Source organism: Salmo salar, chromosome 04 (genome assembly GCF_965601325.2).
Source record: "Salmo salar chromosome 04, fSalSal1, whole genome shotgun sequence".
Lineage (NCBI taxonomy): Eukaryota > Metazoa > Chordata > Actinopteri > Salmoniformes > Salmonidae > Salmo > Salmo salar.
The window spans coordinates 25,551,090-25,567,057 of NC_138294.1; the positions used below are offsets into that span (position 1 = coordinate 25,551,090).

Sequence of the window (15,968 nt, forward strand, 5' to 3'; positions counted from 1 at the left end):
GATATTGCCATTTTTGACTTTGTGGCTGTGCCAACTAGTGGACGCCAGTTGCCTACCCCTGACATATACTGAACAAAAATTAAAGGCAGCATGTAAAGTGTTGGTCCCATGTTTCATGAGCGGAAATAAAAGATCCCAGAAATGTTCCATATTGCCAAAAAGCTTATTTCTCTCAAACATTGTGCACATTCCTGTTGGTGAACATGTTTCCTTTGTCAAGATAATCCATCCACCTGACAGGTGGTGCATATCAGGAAGCTGATTAAACAGCATGATCATTACACAGGTGCACCTTGTGTCGGGGACAATGAAAGGCCACTCTAAAATGAGCAGTTTTGTCACATAACAATGCCACAGATGTCTCAAGTTGAGGGGGCTAATTGGCATGCTGACTGCATGAATGTCCACCAGAGCTGTTGCCAGAGAATCCAATGTTAATTTCTCTACCATAACCCTCCTCCATCATTTTAAAGAATCTGGCAGTATGTCCAACCAGACTAAAAAAAAAAACGCAGACCACACGTAACCACGCCAGCCTCGGACCTCCACATCTGGCTTCTTCACCTGTGGAATAGTCTGAGACCAGCCACTTGCACAGCTGATGAAACGTTTGAGTATTTCTGTCTGTAATAAAACCCTTTAGTGGGGAAAAACGTATTCGGATTGGCTGGGCCTGGCTCCACAGTGGTTGGCCTGGCTACCAAGTGGTAGGCCCTGCCCAGTCATGTGAAATCCATAGATTAGGGCCAAATCAATTTATTTCAATTGACTGATTTCCTTATTTGAACTGTAACTTGCATGTTGCCTTTATATTTTTGTATATATATATATATTTTTGTATATATATATATATATATATATATATATATATATATATATATATATATATGTTCCTAGCCCATGACTCCTCCGACCTGTGAATGGCAGCAAGCAACACGCAACATAGCGTCAAGTCTTCCGGAAACTCACACTAAGAAAAAGACGTAAACGGAAGTGAACTGTGACCACATTAGCGCTTTTGTTAATCAAACATTTATAAACAACCTGAAACTCAAAATATGAGTCTTTAACTGCACAGCATCACGTACTTACCCCACATAGTGTTTAATTCGCGTTGCAGACAGGACTTAGTTGATAGATGTTATCTCTATAACGCCAGCTTGCTAAACATATATAACTGTATGGTTTATCACGCTCAAATAGCCTCCATCATGGAGGTGCTAGCGAATGCAGCCGTGGCAGAAATATGTAAAGTCGTAGACGACGATTATGCAGTGTTTCGTTTGCAAATAACTCAAAGCCAGAAAGAAAACAGAGGATTGCGGAGGAAACTATTGGAAATGAAGGTGGCACGGGAGCGCGTCCCTGTCAGTCGTCCCAATAGTTTCAAGCTCTTCGACCGATACAGAGGAATGGCAAGAGGTACATTTTGCTGAGGTTGCGCGGCCTGTCGCCCCATTCCTCTCTACATGTGATGTGTTACCAAGAATTGGGTCTTGTTCAGTTTTTGGATTGTATGCAATAATTCCTCTGATTTATTTAGCTATCTTGCGCAAATACACTATCATATTCTAACCAGATTTAAGATTTTCTGCATTTCCTATTTTGTCAATAAAAACAATGTGATTCATGGAACATAATACATTGATCAATAAATAGTATATCAATAAGTTATGAAGTGTTACCTTACATCCTTGCCAATTGCAGACAGTGACAATACTGTACAATATACCGTTGAGCATTGGCAGTACCTAACCTAACCACCACTTTTCCCCCAATCACTCTCTCAGGTGAAGGACGTCTCACTGGAGGCCACAGGAGCTTTGTGAAGCCGGTGGGACACAACACATGGAGAGATGGTCAACAAATCACTGTTGATGAGGGGAGTGGAACCTCAACCCAGCACATTATCATGATAGAGGTCAGTGTAATAGTGTTGCGTAAAATAAATAGTTACTTTGTAAGTCGATGTGGCCTCTCAGAAAGGCTCCCCTCATCTATTCACTTGCTTAAATGTACATCCTCATTTATCTGCCATAGGGGAGCTAGTGAGACTTCCCTACAACATTATCTTCTTGTGTCAGGCTGCAGATATAGAGGCTGCAGGTCCTGGGGTCAAGCAGGAGAGGTCCGAAGGAGAGGAGGACCTACGGCACAGAAGAGACATCCAGACTGGAGAGTCTGGAGCGCCCCCTGTAGCCACGGAGGACCCCACTACCACCCCAGCGCAGCCAAGGGCCCGACGCAGCGTCACGGAGGTCAGTCGCCAATACTCGAGCCGCCAAGCCATAGACTGTTCTCTCTGCTTCAGCATGGCAAGCGGTACCGGTGCATCAAGTCTGACACCAATAGGCTCCTGAACAGCTTCGTTCCCCAAGGCATAAGTCTGCTAAATAGCTAACAAAATGGCTACATGGACTGAGTTCACCCTTGTATTTTATTTTTGCACTGTCTCTATGCACACTCACAGGGCCCTGCACACTCCAACACACACAAACACTCAATTCATAATTTCCCCACACACACATAATATGCACATACTTTTATACTGACTCTACACACGCACACCTACTTACATACAATCATCATATATGCTGCTGCTACTCTGATTATCATATATCCTGATTCCTTGTCACCTTACCCCTATACATGTCTCCCTCTGTCACTCCAGTATCATTGCAAATTGTAGTATGGTACTGGAACTGCCTGAATATGTATATAATATGCTTATTTACTTTTTCCTTATGTTATTTTTAATATTACATTGTTATTGATTACTGCATTGCTGGGTTTATAGCTCGCAAGGAAGGCATTTCACTGTACTTGTGCAGTTGACATTAACCTGAAACAAGAAGAGGCACCAGTGGGTCCACACAGGAGAGAGGCTGTTCACTTGTACACACTGCAGGAAGAGGTTCTCAGTGAGGAGCTACCTCAGGATACACCAGCAGAAAAAACATTCCACTCTTTAAAATATAAAGTTACCGTTCCACACGAATAGCTTCTGACGTTTAGATCAAACATGACAAAGATTAATTTTCATTGTTGACAGCAGAGAAGATCCCACAGATAGTGTGATATGAGCCTAAAAAGTCTCTGTTTCATATTGTTTGTGCTGTGTAGGCTATATAATGTTCACACATTTTCCCAAGACACTTAATGAGGAAATGAATGCTGATTTATACATATGGTGCATTTAACACTAGTTTATGTTTAATAAACACAAAATAGGACTTTTCATTCTAAGACTTTCTTTGACTCTAGACCCACACACTAACAAACACCTACTGTACACGTCAAAATAGTTTGTCTTTTGATGACTTTTGTCTTATCATAGCTGACACATATACCCACAACATTATATTTATGTCCACCATGATGGGTTTAACAACAGTGAAATCATTCTGTAACTACAGTATAGGACTCAAACATAGTGGGGATGGGTAAACACTCCATGCTGAAAGTGTGTTTATTATCTGTGTATGTCTGTAATCTGTATCACCTGTCTCTTCTAGGAGGAGGAGGGTTCAGATGTGCTGCTGATGTGTGAGGAGGGTCTGGGGAACCCTGAGGGGACCATGGTCATGGAGGACAACCAGACTACACCTCCTGAACCCACAGAGGAACCAGCTGAGCAGCACAGGACCACACACAGTCTCACTGAGGTGAGCCCTCTAAACTACTGTCTGAATGGTATTAGGTCAGGGCCTGTATACACAAAGCTTTTCAGAGTAGGAGTGCTGATCTAGGATCAGTTTTGCCTTTTAGATCATAATGAATAAGACAATTAGACAGGTGGAGACCTGGTCCTCAATCAGCACTTCTACTCTGAGACTCTTTGTGGATACGGGACCAGGTCTTGATTAAGTGTGGGGACCATGCTTTTCAATTATCAAACCATTAAAGATTGTCAAGTAATCAAATCAACTAACATGTTTGCATAGTACTTATAGCAATCCCTCATTGTCCAATCAGAAGATACTCCATAGCAGGGTGCTCATATCAGATTTCTTGATTCGACATCCTCTCACTTTGTATCTCTTACAGTCAGTAGACATGGAGGATGAGAAGCCTGATCTGCTGCTGGTCAAAGAGGAGACGATAGAAGATGGACCAGAGAGCATTGACCTGCTGAGTGGACTAAAGATGGGGGAGCAAGGTAAGGGAGAAATACATATAGCCTACATACTAATAGTAATAGATCTTCAATGGGAATAGTGATGCACCTGGCTATTATTTTCTCTTTATTCATAAAATTAAATCAATACAATGTATGTTCACATACTAAAATGCACATTATAATGTATGAACTTGACCAGGTAACTAACTCATGCCATGTTTGTAAAGTCTATTTTGTAACCTCTTCCTGCAGGTGGTTGGCTGGACGCTAACAAATACTGGGTGGCCGTGTTGGATTCTCTGACCCTGACTGGTGCAGCTAAGGGCTCGCAGGACGATATCACTGAGCAGGCCAGGACCAGAGGCGACATAGTGGAGGTCAGTGGATGGGACAGCATCCTCAACTCTGGGCTGGGGAACAACACTGTTAACCACAACCAGAAACAGACAGTCGAACACAAAACAACCAAACTTAGTCTTCATTACAACAGACTGGCTGAGACCAGGATGAAGCGTAGATTTAGTCTGCGGGGACTGGGAGATGTCGGTTTGCGGTGGGAGAGAACAGACAGACTCGGCTAGTGATGCTCCATCCTGCTCCTATAGTTGTGATTCAGAGAGACTGATGGCGCCTCAGGTTAACCCCCTAACAGGTGCTGCCTTCAGCCTGCCTTCTATAGGATCTATCAACTGGAACATGGACCCTGCGACAACACAGACACTGGCCGTGTCCGAATACCCATAATACCATCCGATATACTGTACTTAAACTGCGTAGTATGTACTCATTTTCACACTTTTTTGATGTAATGTCTGTTAAAATGTATGCATTATTCCATGGCTGTTGCACACTACTTTGCTACGGCTTCGCAAATATAACTGGCTAGCTAGGTGAAATATGAAGTTTGTATTTATTAGGGATCCCCATTAGCTGCTGCCAAGGCAGCAACTACCCTTCCTGGGGTCCAAACACACCAAAGCACCCACAAAACAACAGATAAAACTGAACTATGTTTGTACTGAATGAGCTAAAGATAAAACAGTACATCATATAACATCCCTACACCAGCACATATCCACAACACACCATACAACAGTATCATAATGTGTGCGTATGCATGTGTCTGTACCTTTTGTGTGTCTCTTCAGTCCCTGTTGTTCCATTAGGTGTATTTCTACCTGCTTTTTAAATCTGATTATTCTGCTTGTATCAGTTACCTGATGTGGAATAGAGTTCCATGTAGTCATGGCTCTATTTAGTACTGTGCGTCTCCCATAGTCTGTTTTGGACTTGGGGACTGTGAAGAGACCTCTGGTGGCATGTCTTGTGGGGTATGCTTGAGTGTCCGAGCTGTTTGCTAGTAGTTTAAAACAGACCGCTCCGGACATTCAGCTTGTCAACACCTTACAATAACAAGTAATAAGGAAATCAATCTCTCTTCCACTTTGAGCCATGAGAGAATGACATGCATGTCATTAATGTTAGCTCTCTGTGTATTTTTAAAGGCCAGCTGTGCTGCCCTGTTCTGAGCCAACTGCAATTTTCCAAGGTCCTTCTGTGACCACACTACTGAACAGTAGTCTAGGTGTGACAAAACTAGGGCCTGTAGGACCTGCCTTGTTGATAGTGCTGTTAAGAAGGTAGCGCAGCGCTTTATTATGGAGAGACCTCTCCCCATCTTATCTACTGTTGCATCAATATGTTTTGACCATGACAGTTTACAATCCAGGGTTACTCCAAGCAGTTTAGTCACCTCAACTTGCTCAATTTCCACATTATTCATTACGAGATGTAGTTGAGGTTTAGGGTTTGAGGGATTTGTCCCCAATACAATGCTTTTAGTTTTGGAAATATTTAGGACTAACTTATTACTTGCTACCCATTACGAAGCTAACTGCAGCTCTTTGTTAAGTATTTAAATCGCTGAAGTTGTCAATCAACAACAACAAGCTTATTGGGTATCCAGTTAACTTCAAGTCCTACAAGCAGAACATAATTGTCACAGAAAAATGTCTTAAATAATACATATCGAACTGTAAGCAAAGAAATGTGATTCAACATGTAAAAATACATTTGAATGCATTATTGTCCACCAGCAATAGTAACTTTTCATGGTAAATTTTTCGCTCTCAATTTCTCAATTACTCTCTCTAAAGTCTTGGCACCTTTTGGATTTCAGTCTAATGGGGCCGGGCTTAAAGGCAGGTGCATGGAGTGATGGACGAACTCACAAATTCCTGCCCTGGGCCAGTCCAGTGTTGTGATTGGCTATTACGCAGCCTGCAACCCATAGTGTGATTGCTTGAGCTGTTCAGGTGGGTGGGTCGTGATTGACCTGAACCGTTTGGAAGAGAGGGTGGAGGGGGTCGGCGATGATCTTTTCTGCACGCTTCCTTGCCCTGGAGTCATGCGAAACCTCAATGGAGGGCAGGTGGCAGCCAATAACCTTCTCAGCAGACCGGCCAATCGTTGCCGTGATCAAGGAGGTTGAGGATGGACTCGATGATGGTCGTTTAGAACTGAATCAGTACACACAGCATTCAAAGGAGGACTGAAGAAAAAACGATGCCATGCATTCACCAAACATTGCACTGAGAAACAGATTTGATGTATAGTAATTGTCTGGTTGGAAACTATCATTTTCTATCAATTACAGAATATTGAATGATTTCAATTTGGCATTGAAAGTTTTGACTACAGTGTAATTTCAGTCAGATTTCATCAGCAAGCCAGAGCCATCTGTGGAAAAAGCATATGTAGAACATAGATAAGTGCAAACAGATAATAAAATGTATCATTCAACGTAAGATTCCAACTAAAACAATGACATGACCTCTGTCCCAACTAATCTCTGCTCAACTCCTGTCACGAGAATTTTCAATCCCAATGATGATAACTAAATAATTTAAGCTTTGACCAATTCCCTGAGGTTGTAAGTCTCGGGTTCAAAATAAGAATTAGACAAAGTCTCAGATACTGCAAAAGGTTCGTTGTTCTTTATTCAGAGATGTAAAAAATGAGAACAGTCTTTAACACACACACACACACTCAGCTCAATTCTTTTCAATAGAAACTCCACCTTTCTTTTAGGTGGGCTGTATCTTTTTCCACAGTTCACATTCCTAGTTTATCACTTTTCTACCAGCCTGGCAATTTCTAGCCGTTCCTCTCCTCCCTAGATTAGAGGGGCCTTGGAAGGGCCCTCTTTCCTGTTGTCAGTTTTCAGAGTTATAACCAGGTCATGTGTAGTTCAGTTGTCCTTTGTTTTCTCAACTATACATTTCTCACCGTTAACTTGTCTCACACACACATTATTGGATTATAGTCTTATAATTCTAATACATTTCACACCGTTAAATACGTTTCAGGGTGGAATTCTTTAGTCATTACTTTAAACAAATTCCTTTATCAACTCCTCACTTCCTCTACTCGCATCCTTCTCAAACCCCATTGGAGCAGGTCTGAGGCGAGGAACCTTGGGACATCTCCTCCAATGGGGTTTAAGGAGGAGCAAAGGTCTGTCCTTGCATCCATAGCTCTGTCTATGAATTTGAGTGGTTACATTTCTCCAGCCCCATCCACCCTCTTTTTTCACAGAAACAGTGGTGAGGAGTATGCTTTGTTATTGTTTCAACTGCTGATTGTCACTTTAAGAAACACGTAAATTAGCATACAAATATGTTTAAACATACATGAGTGTTGGGAGTGCGGTGCCATACCTTTTAGCTCCCAGGTGCAGCAGAGTTGACACACTAAAGATGAATTTGTCTTGACCACACCCTGGCTGTTCTCCAGTCAGCGGTAGCACTGGAACGAGTCCCAGGCACTGTTTGTGGCCACGTCACCTCCATCAGTGAAGATCTCCAGGTTCTTACAGTGGGGCAGCAGCATCATCTTAAGAGAGGGCAGAACGATACAGGAGATGGAATTAGATTTAGTATGGAGTGAAAGTCCCAATTTACAATCATTGTACAATCCATAGACATTGGAAAAGGTAAACGCCGACCTGTCTCCACCTGGTTAAACATGTATTGAGAACAACTGGAGTGAGAGCGAGAAAGGGAAACAAGATGTCAGGAAATGATGTCACAGTTCAATAGGAGTTTAAATGTTTTAGCATCTTAATGTTGCAATCAAGGTAACAGTCAATTTTAAGACTGCTGTGGCTGTAGGCATCTATGGATGATAATTTAGCTAAATAATAACGTGCAATTTAGGGCCGAGCTGTACCAATTCATGCCACTTGTCAGTCAGCATGGCTCAGTTTTGACTTCGCTACAATGCTCTTAGTTAAACTAGATACTGTGTATATAAAACGAAACCATCTTTGGTTAAACCACAGATGGAACAATGAGCCAGATGTTTCACCAGATGTATAAATCTGAAGCGTCCGGTTGTTATTTCTACTCACCACCAAATATGGTGATGAGAGGAAGCGCAGTGGCCGGCAGTGGGAGAAGATAAAGCAAGATGGATTTGGCCGTCATTCTGCTAATTTTCTCATCAATAAAACATTTGATCTCAATACAGTTTCTGTTCCCAAAATTACAATATGTTACGAACAGAGTGGACTAAGTTTTGTAGACTTTATCCTTTGCCAAAGTTTTAAAAAATGGTGGTGTTTAGGAGTGCAAGGTTGAGTTATTGCACACGTGCACTTCAGAGTAGACGATCCCTAACGGATATTTGTGAATACATGCGAGAACGTGCCAATAGGATCTCGCAAGCTCATGCTTGGCTCTGCCCAGCTCCTTGCTTGTTCTGCCCGCTATGATTACTTTTCTCCCATTGGAAACGACAGGCTGTGGTCCATCTTGGGTTAGTTATAAAAATCTTTGGTTAAATGTTAGCTAGTTAGCTAACGTTAGCATTCAAGCTAGTTGACATTTAACCTAGCTTGCCTAATCAATAGCCTGCTTTCGTAATAGAAGACCAAAAAACGATCTACAATTTTAACTGTAGTTGATTAGGTAGCTAATTGGTTGGTTAGTTTCTCTACTGAAAAACGATTGAACTTACCTCTGTCAGCCATTGTTCACATTTCGGGCCAAACTCGGTTGAGTGAAGGCATGATCGGCTGAGAGTGTCGTCAACTGGACCAACACCATGTCGACTTTGATGGTGTCGCAAGGGTTTGTGTTACGGCGGATCAAGGCAAATTCATGGCAGATGATGGAAACATTTTTACTTTAGATTTATATTGTGGAGGGGGAAGGGGCGTTTGTCATCCCTGCGGTCAAGCTGCTGCTGGACATGTCCTTTTAGGTTGATACTGATGTTTTATAGTGAAATAATGATAGTACCTTAATTCATGTTTACTTGACCTGAAGTAGTGAAGCTGTGTGTAATGTTATATTGAACCTTTTCCAAAGTATTCTAAAATTCATTTTATCAAAGCGAGGTACCAGATTTACAGAAAAGTGTTACCATAGAAAGTTATTCTTGTGCCGTTTTGTGCAATAAATGTGAGTAATGCCATTTTGTTTAAATTAAATACTAAATTGACTCGGTGCTGACTGACTATTGTTAGGTACTTGAATCACAGTGTTAGACGGGCTTGACTGTGGTTAACATTTTAGAGTTTCTTATATAAACCTTTGCTTTTCTGTACCATATTTATTTGCAGTCTGCAGTCCATGAAGACCTGCTGATATCCGGTGTTACTGGCGGGAGAGACTGGACCTCTGAAGCGGCTGGTCACAAACCTTGGCCCCGGATCAGGACCATGGATCAGGAGCTGTCACTCTTCCTTCCCCAGTCAGAACCTGGACCCAACCACGGGGGACAGAGACTCCATCGCAACCACTACATAGAACACAACCAGTGGACAGGTGGACTGAACAACCTCAGTCCTGGTGGTCATCAGAGAGACGGAGGCTCCAGTCAGGGATCCAGTCTGCAGCCCAGACCCTTCTCTTCACAGTCTCAGTGCAAGGATGATACAGGGCCTGGGGCTGATAGAGACAGACCCTCCTGTTCCTATGATACCAACACCACAGTATCCATGATGAACAGAGCAGGTCACCCTGGGCTTCAGCCTTCACAGAGAGTGGTGGGAGACCGCCCTGGTGGTAGTCTATCAGCAAATCTGTCTTCTCCTTCAGGGTCTCATCTAATGCCTGGTGACTGGGTTAATAGAAAGCCTGGACCTGGGTCTAGCCTTCCTCAGTTGCCTCATGGTTACCCCACTAATACAGACAGGGTCAGGATGGGCGTTCACCTAGCCTATAACACAACACACAATCCCAACAACACCCAAACAATGACTAGAGGTCAAGGAGGGAGCTCAAAGACTAACCTACTGAGGGTGGCTCCTGCTTCTACCTCTGGTGTCATTGGGTCACAACATGGGAGACCGAGCGTTAGGACGGACACAGACATGCCGTATGCCTGCCCCACGTGTGGGAAGCGCTTTGCTGAGGCAAATTATGTGAAGACGCACCAGACCGTTCACACCCTTCAAGTGCAAACTAAACTACAAGAGCTTATCAGACATAGGAGTGTCCACAACGAGGAGAAATTGTAGCAGTGCATCTTCAGATGTACGCAGGGGATGTCAGAGAATAATTCTTTAGCTGACATGTTGTTATCGTGTGAAGTGTCTTGGGGTAAGAGGGTAATTAACCACATACCCACATACCCCTCATTAATCCTCTGTTTAACTTGTTTTTAAGAGACAGTAAACCTAGGCTTGAACAAGGACAGTTTAATATTTACCTTACTGAAGTGATGTAGATGGAAAAGTCATTCTATTCTGTTCTTTCTAAACAAGTCTGCTCTCAGCTTGAAAGATACGATTAGTATGAGATCTGATGTGTATGGTAATAACCAGTAGCGTATTACAAAGAACAGTGCACATACCCTTTTCATTTAACCACACCCTTTGAACTATTACGCCAACCAATAAGATCCTTCCTCTTCAGTGTAGACGGGTGTCTTGATTTGTCTAGATCTCTCGGAGTGGGAAGAAAGGCGCAAGGCTCAAACGTCTTCTGAATATATACCTAGTAATGGTGTTAAAGAATACAGATCAACTACTGAATGTGAGATCCTGTCTCCTGTTACAAGTGACCATGGAGGGAGTGACATGGAGTTTGGAAGTGAGCCTGACCAGGATGAAGTACCTGCGGCGACAGGTGGGGTAGAGACTTCCAACGTTTTCCCTGAAAATCCTGGGGACTTTTACATCAAACTGGCGACTGTTATATCAAAGTTTCTGAGAGAACTGCTTTCGGGTGCTTTTCTGGTGCGCTGATTTGTTTGTGTGTTTTCTTTGTTTTTGTTTTCTTTGTGCGTTTGTTTTTAATCCGATCACTACTAGTAAAAGGCACCTAGTAGTTTACAGTGGCAAGAAAAAGTATGTGAACCCTTTGGAATTACCAGGATTTCTGCATAAATTGGTCATCAAATTTGATCTGATCTTCATCTAAGTCACAACAATAGACAAACAGTGTACTTAGACTAATAACACACAAATTATTGTATTTTTCTTGTCTATATTGAATACATAATTTAAACATTTACAGTGTTGGTTGGAAGTATGTGAGCCCAAAGGCTAATGACTTCTCCAAAAGCTAATTGGAGTCCAATCAATGAGATGAGATTGGAGATGTTCGTTAGAGATCTCAGACCTAAGATTAAGAATTGTTGACTTGCATAAAGCTGGAAAGGGTTACAAAAGTATCTCTAAAAGCCTTGATGTTCATCAGTCAACGGTAAGACAAATTGTCTATAAATGGAGAATGTTCAGCACTGTTGCTACTCTCCCTAGGAGTGGCCGTCATGCAAAGGTGACTGCAAGAGCACAGCGCAGAATGCTCAATGAGTTTAAGAGGAATCCTAGAGTGTCAGCTAAAGACTTACAGATATCTCTGGAACATGCTAACGTCTCAGTTGACGAGTCTATGATACGTAAAACACTAAACAAGAATGGTGTTCATGGGAGGACACCACGGAAGAATCCACTGCTGTCCAAAAAAAAACATTGCTGCACATCTGAAGTTTGCAAAAGTGCACCTGGATGTTCCAGTAGATATCCTGTGGACAGATGAAACTACATTTGAGTTGTTTGGAAGGAACACACAACACTGTGTCGAGAAAAAAAGGCACAGCACACCATCATCAAAACCTCATCCCAACTGTAAAATATGGTGGAAGGACCATCATGGTTTGGGGCTGCTTTGCTGCCTCAGGGCCAGAACAGCTTTCTATCATCGACAGAAAAATGAATGAAAGTTTATCATGACATTTTGCAGGAGAATGTTAGGCTGTCTGCCAATTGAAGCGCAACAGAAGTTGGGTGATGCAACAGGACAACGACCCAAAACACAGAAGTATATCAACAGAATGGCTTCAACAGAAGAAAATATGCCTTCTAGAGTGGCCCAGTCAGAGTCCTGACCTCAACCCGATTGAGATGCTGTGGCATAACCTCGAGCAGTTCACACCAGACATCCCAAGAATATTGCTGAACTGAAACAGTTTTGTAAAGAGGAATGGTCCAAAATTCCTCCTGACCATTGTGCAGGTCTGATCCGCAACTACAGAAAACATTTGGTTGAGGTTCAACCAGTTACTAAATACAAGGGTTCACATACTTTTTCCACCCTGCACTGTGAATGTTTACACAGTGTGTTCAATAAAAACATGAAAATGTATAATTGTTTGTGTTATTAGTTGAAGCAGACTGTCTATTGTTGTGACCTAGATGAAGTTCGGATCAAATTTAATGACCAATTTATGCAGAAATCCAGGTATTTCCAAAGGGTTCACATACTTTTTCTTGCCACTGTAACTCACGTGTTGTTTTTACAACCCTCCTGCCTTGCTAAGAGGAATCTGAAAGTTTCTCATACCAACTGCTGCTTCTCCTGTCGGTGGGCACCGACGCTGTATTTGCCTTGAAGTTCGATACACCGCGTAATCCCATGGGTGTCTTCTCCCCACTGTCAATGGAGTTCCTACTGCATCTACACACTGCCGCGGGCCCCGCTAATTCATCATGGAATATACCAGTGGAGCTGTTGCACCCCAATGATTTCATTTTACATTACATTTTACATTTGTCATTTAGCAGACGCTCTTATCCAGAGCGACTTACAGTAGTGAATACATTTCATACATTTTTTTTTCTCCGTACTGGTCCCCCGTGGGAATCGAACCCACAACCCTGGCGTTGCAAACACCATGCTCTACCAACTGAGCCACACGGGATGAAGGATCTACTCCCAGGAGGAAACAGAGACAACAAAAGGGGGAAACGAGGAGGACTGAGATGTAAATTGAGACTTACCTAAACGTACTCTCCACTGCCCGCAACAAATCCTTGGAAATGTTTGCTACCTCCGTCACAAGCTGGAGGAGTTGCAGGCAAATGTGAGCTACCTGCATGAATATACAGTTGAAGTCGGAGGTTTACATACACTTAGGTTGGAGTCATTAAAACTCTTTTTTTCAACCACTCCACAAATGTCTTGTTAACAAACTATAGTTTTGGCAAGTCGGTTAGGACATCTACCTTGTGCATGACAAGTAATTTTTCAAACAATTGTTTACAGACAGATTATTTAACTTATAATTCACTGTATCACAATTCCAGTGGGTCAGAGGTTTACATACACTAAGTGGACTGTGCCTTTAAACAGCTTGGAAAATTCCAGAAAATGTCATGGCTTTAGAAGCTTCTGATAGGCAAATTGACATCATTTGAGTCAATTGGAGGTGTACCTGTGGATGTATTTCAAGGCCTACCTTCAAACTGGGTGTGGCAGCAGGGTAGCCTAGTGCTTCTACACTTGCATTGCTTGCTGTTTGGGGTTTTAGGCTGGGTTTCTGTACAGCACTTTGATATATCAGCTGATGTAAGAAGGGCTATATAAATACATTTGATTTGGTTAGAGCGTTGGACTACTAACCGAAAGGTTGCAAGATCGAATCCCTGAGCTGACAAGGTAAAAATCTGTTGTTCTACCACTGAACAAGGCAGTTCCTAGGCCGTATTTGAAAATAAGAATGTTCTTAACTGACTTGCCTAGTTAAATGAAAGTTAAAAAATAAATAACTCGGTGCGTCTTTGCTTGACATCATGGGAAAATCAAAAGAAATCTGCCAAGACCTCAGAAAAATAAATTGTAGACCTCCACAAGTCTGGTTCATCCTTGCGAGCAATTTCCAAAAGCCTGAAGGTACCACGTTCATCTGTACAAATGATAGTACGCAAGTATAAAACACCATGGGACCACGCAGCTGTCATACCGCTCTGGAAGGAGACGCGTTCTGTCTCCTTGAGATTAACGTACTTTGGTGCGAATAGTGCAAATCAATCCAATAACAGCAGCAAAAGACCTTGTGAAGATGCTGGAGGAAACGGGTACAAAAGTATCTATATCCACAGTAAAAAGAGTCCTATATCGACATAACCTGAAAGGCTGCTCAGCAAGGAAGGCCACTGCTCCAAAACGGCCATAAAAAAGCCAGACTACGGTTTGCAACTGCACATGGGGACAAAGATCGTACTTTTTGGAGAAATGTCCTCTGGTCTGATGAAACAAAAATAGAACTGTTTGACCATAATAACCATCATTATGTTTGGAGGAAAAAGGGGGAGGCTTGCAAGCCGAAGCACACCATCCCAACTGTGAAGCACGGTGGCAGCATCATGTTGTGGGGGTGCTTTGCTGCAGGAGCACTTCACCAAATAAATAGCATCATAAGGTAAGAAAATTATGTGGATATATTGAAGCAACATCAAGACATCAGTCAGGAAGTTAAAGCTTGATCGCAAATGGGTCTTCCAAATGGATAATGACCCCAAGCATACTTCCAAAGTTGTGGCAAAATGGCTTAAGGACAACAAAGTCAAGGTATTGGAGTGGCCATCACAAAGCCTTGACCTCAATCCCATAGAACATTTGTGGGCAGGACTGAAAAAGCATGTGCGAGCAAGGAGGCCTACAACCTGACTCAGTTACACCAGCTCTGTCAGGAGGAATGGGCCAAAATTCACCCAACTGTTTGTGGGAAGTTTGTGGAAGGCTACCCGAAACGTTTGACCCAAGTTAAACAATTTAAAGGAATTCTACCAAATACGAATTGAGTGTATGTGAACTTCTGACCCACTGGGAATGTGATGAAAGAAATAAAAGCTGAAATAATTCTCTACTATTCTGACATTTAACATTCTTAAAATAAAGTGGTGATCCTAACTGACCTAAGACAGGGCATTTTTACTAGGATTAAATTGTGAATAATTGAGTTAAGGTGTATGTAAACTTCTGACTTCAACTGTAGGAATACGCTTGTTCTTGCTTTCAGAGACTTGGTTGGATAGTGGAGTGGGTGACAACAATCTTTCCATTGATGGATTTGGCACACCAGTCCATTTGGATATAGACAAGCTGAGGACTGTAAAAAAACAGTGGGGTGGGGTCTGCATTTATGTAAATAAGAACTGGTGCAAAACAGTATTAGGGCCGAGACCATCTCTCTTCGCCCCTTTTATCTGCCACGTGAATTCCCCCAACTATTCTATATTATTTATATCCACCCACGCGCTAATGTTGATAAATCCACAGAGCAAACACCCTGCATAAACTTGGATACCATGTCACCAGATTCTCACCATTTTGTCCTTGGGGCTTTTAACCATTGCACCATGGATAAAGCACAAAAAGTCGACCATCAATATGTTAAAAGTTAAATTAAAAAAGTGACCTGTGCTTCTCACCACAATATGATTCTGGACTTATGCTGTGGCCCATTCTCAGGAGCCTATAGGTCACTCCCCCTGCCCCCCTCAGCTCAGCTGATCACAGTATAATTCTACTCGTCCACCTACACTCCAGTGGTG

General features: G+C 42.4%; 1 protein-coding gene across 1 annotated transcript; it reads left to right on the forward strand.

Moving 5' to 3' along the window:
- The first annotated feature begins 954 nt into the window (after positions 1 to 954).
- LOC106602412 (uncharacterized) lies at positions 955 to 15,328 on the forward strand. The gene is made up of 7 exons (XM_014195032.3): positions 955 to 1,422; positions 1,791 to 1,921; positions 2,085 to 2,258; positions 3,516 to 3,665; positions 4,048 to 4,159; positions 4,373 to 4,497; positions 9,747 to 15,328. Exons 1-7 carry the CDS (start codon positions 1,182 to 1,184, stop codon positions 10,644 to 10,646), a joined length of 1,833 nt encoding a protein of 610 aa, XP_014050507.3. The 5' UTR covers positions 955 to 1,181; the 3' UTR covers positions 10,647 to 15,328.
- The last annotated feature ends 640 nt before the right edge of the window (positions 15,329 to 15,968 follow it).

What these genes read in the sequence shown, in the direction of transcription:
- LOC106602412 (XM_014195032.3), top strand. Translation starts at nt 1,182, where the DNA reads ATGGTTTATCACGCTCAAATAGCCTCCATCATGGAGGTGCTAGCGAAT. An exon ending in ATACAGAGGAATGGCAAGAG is followed by an intron (nt 1,423 to 1,790) that starts GTACATTTTGCT and finishes TCACTCTCTCAG; the next exon opens with GTGAAGGACGTCTCACTGGA. An exon ending in ACTAAAGATGGGGGAGCAAG is followed by an intron (nt 4,160 to 4,372) that starts GTAAGGGAGAAA and finishes CTCTTCCTGCAG; the next exon opens with GTGGTTGGCTGGACGCTAAC.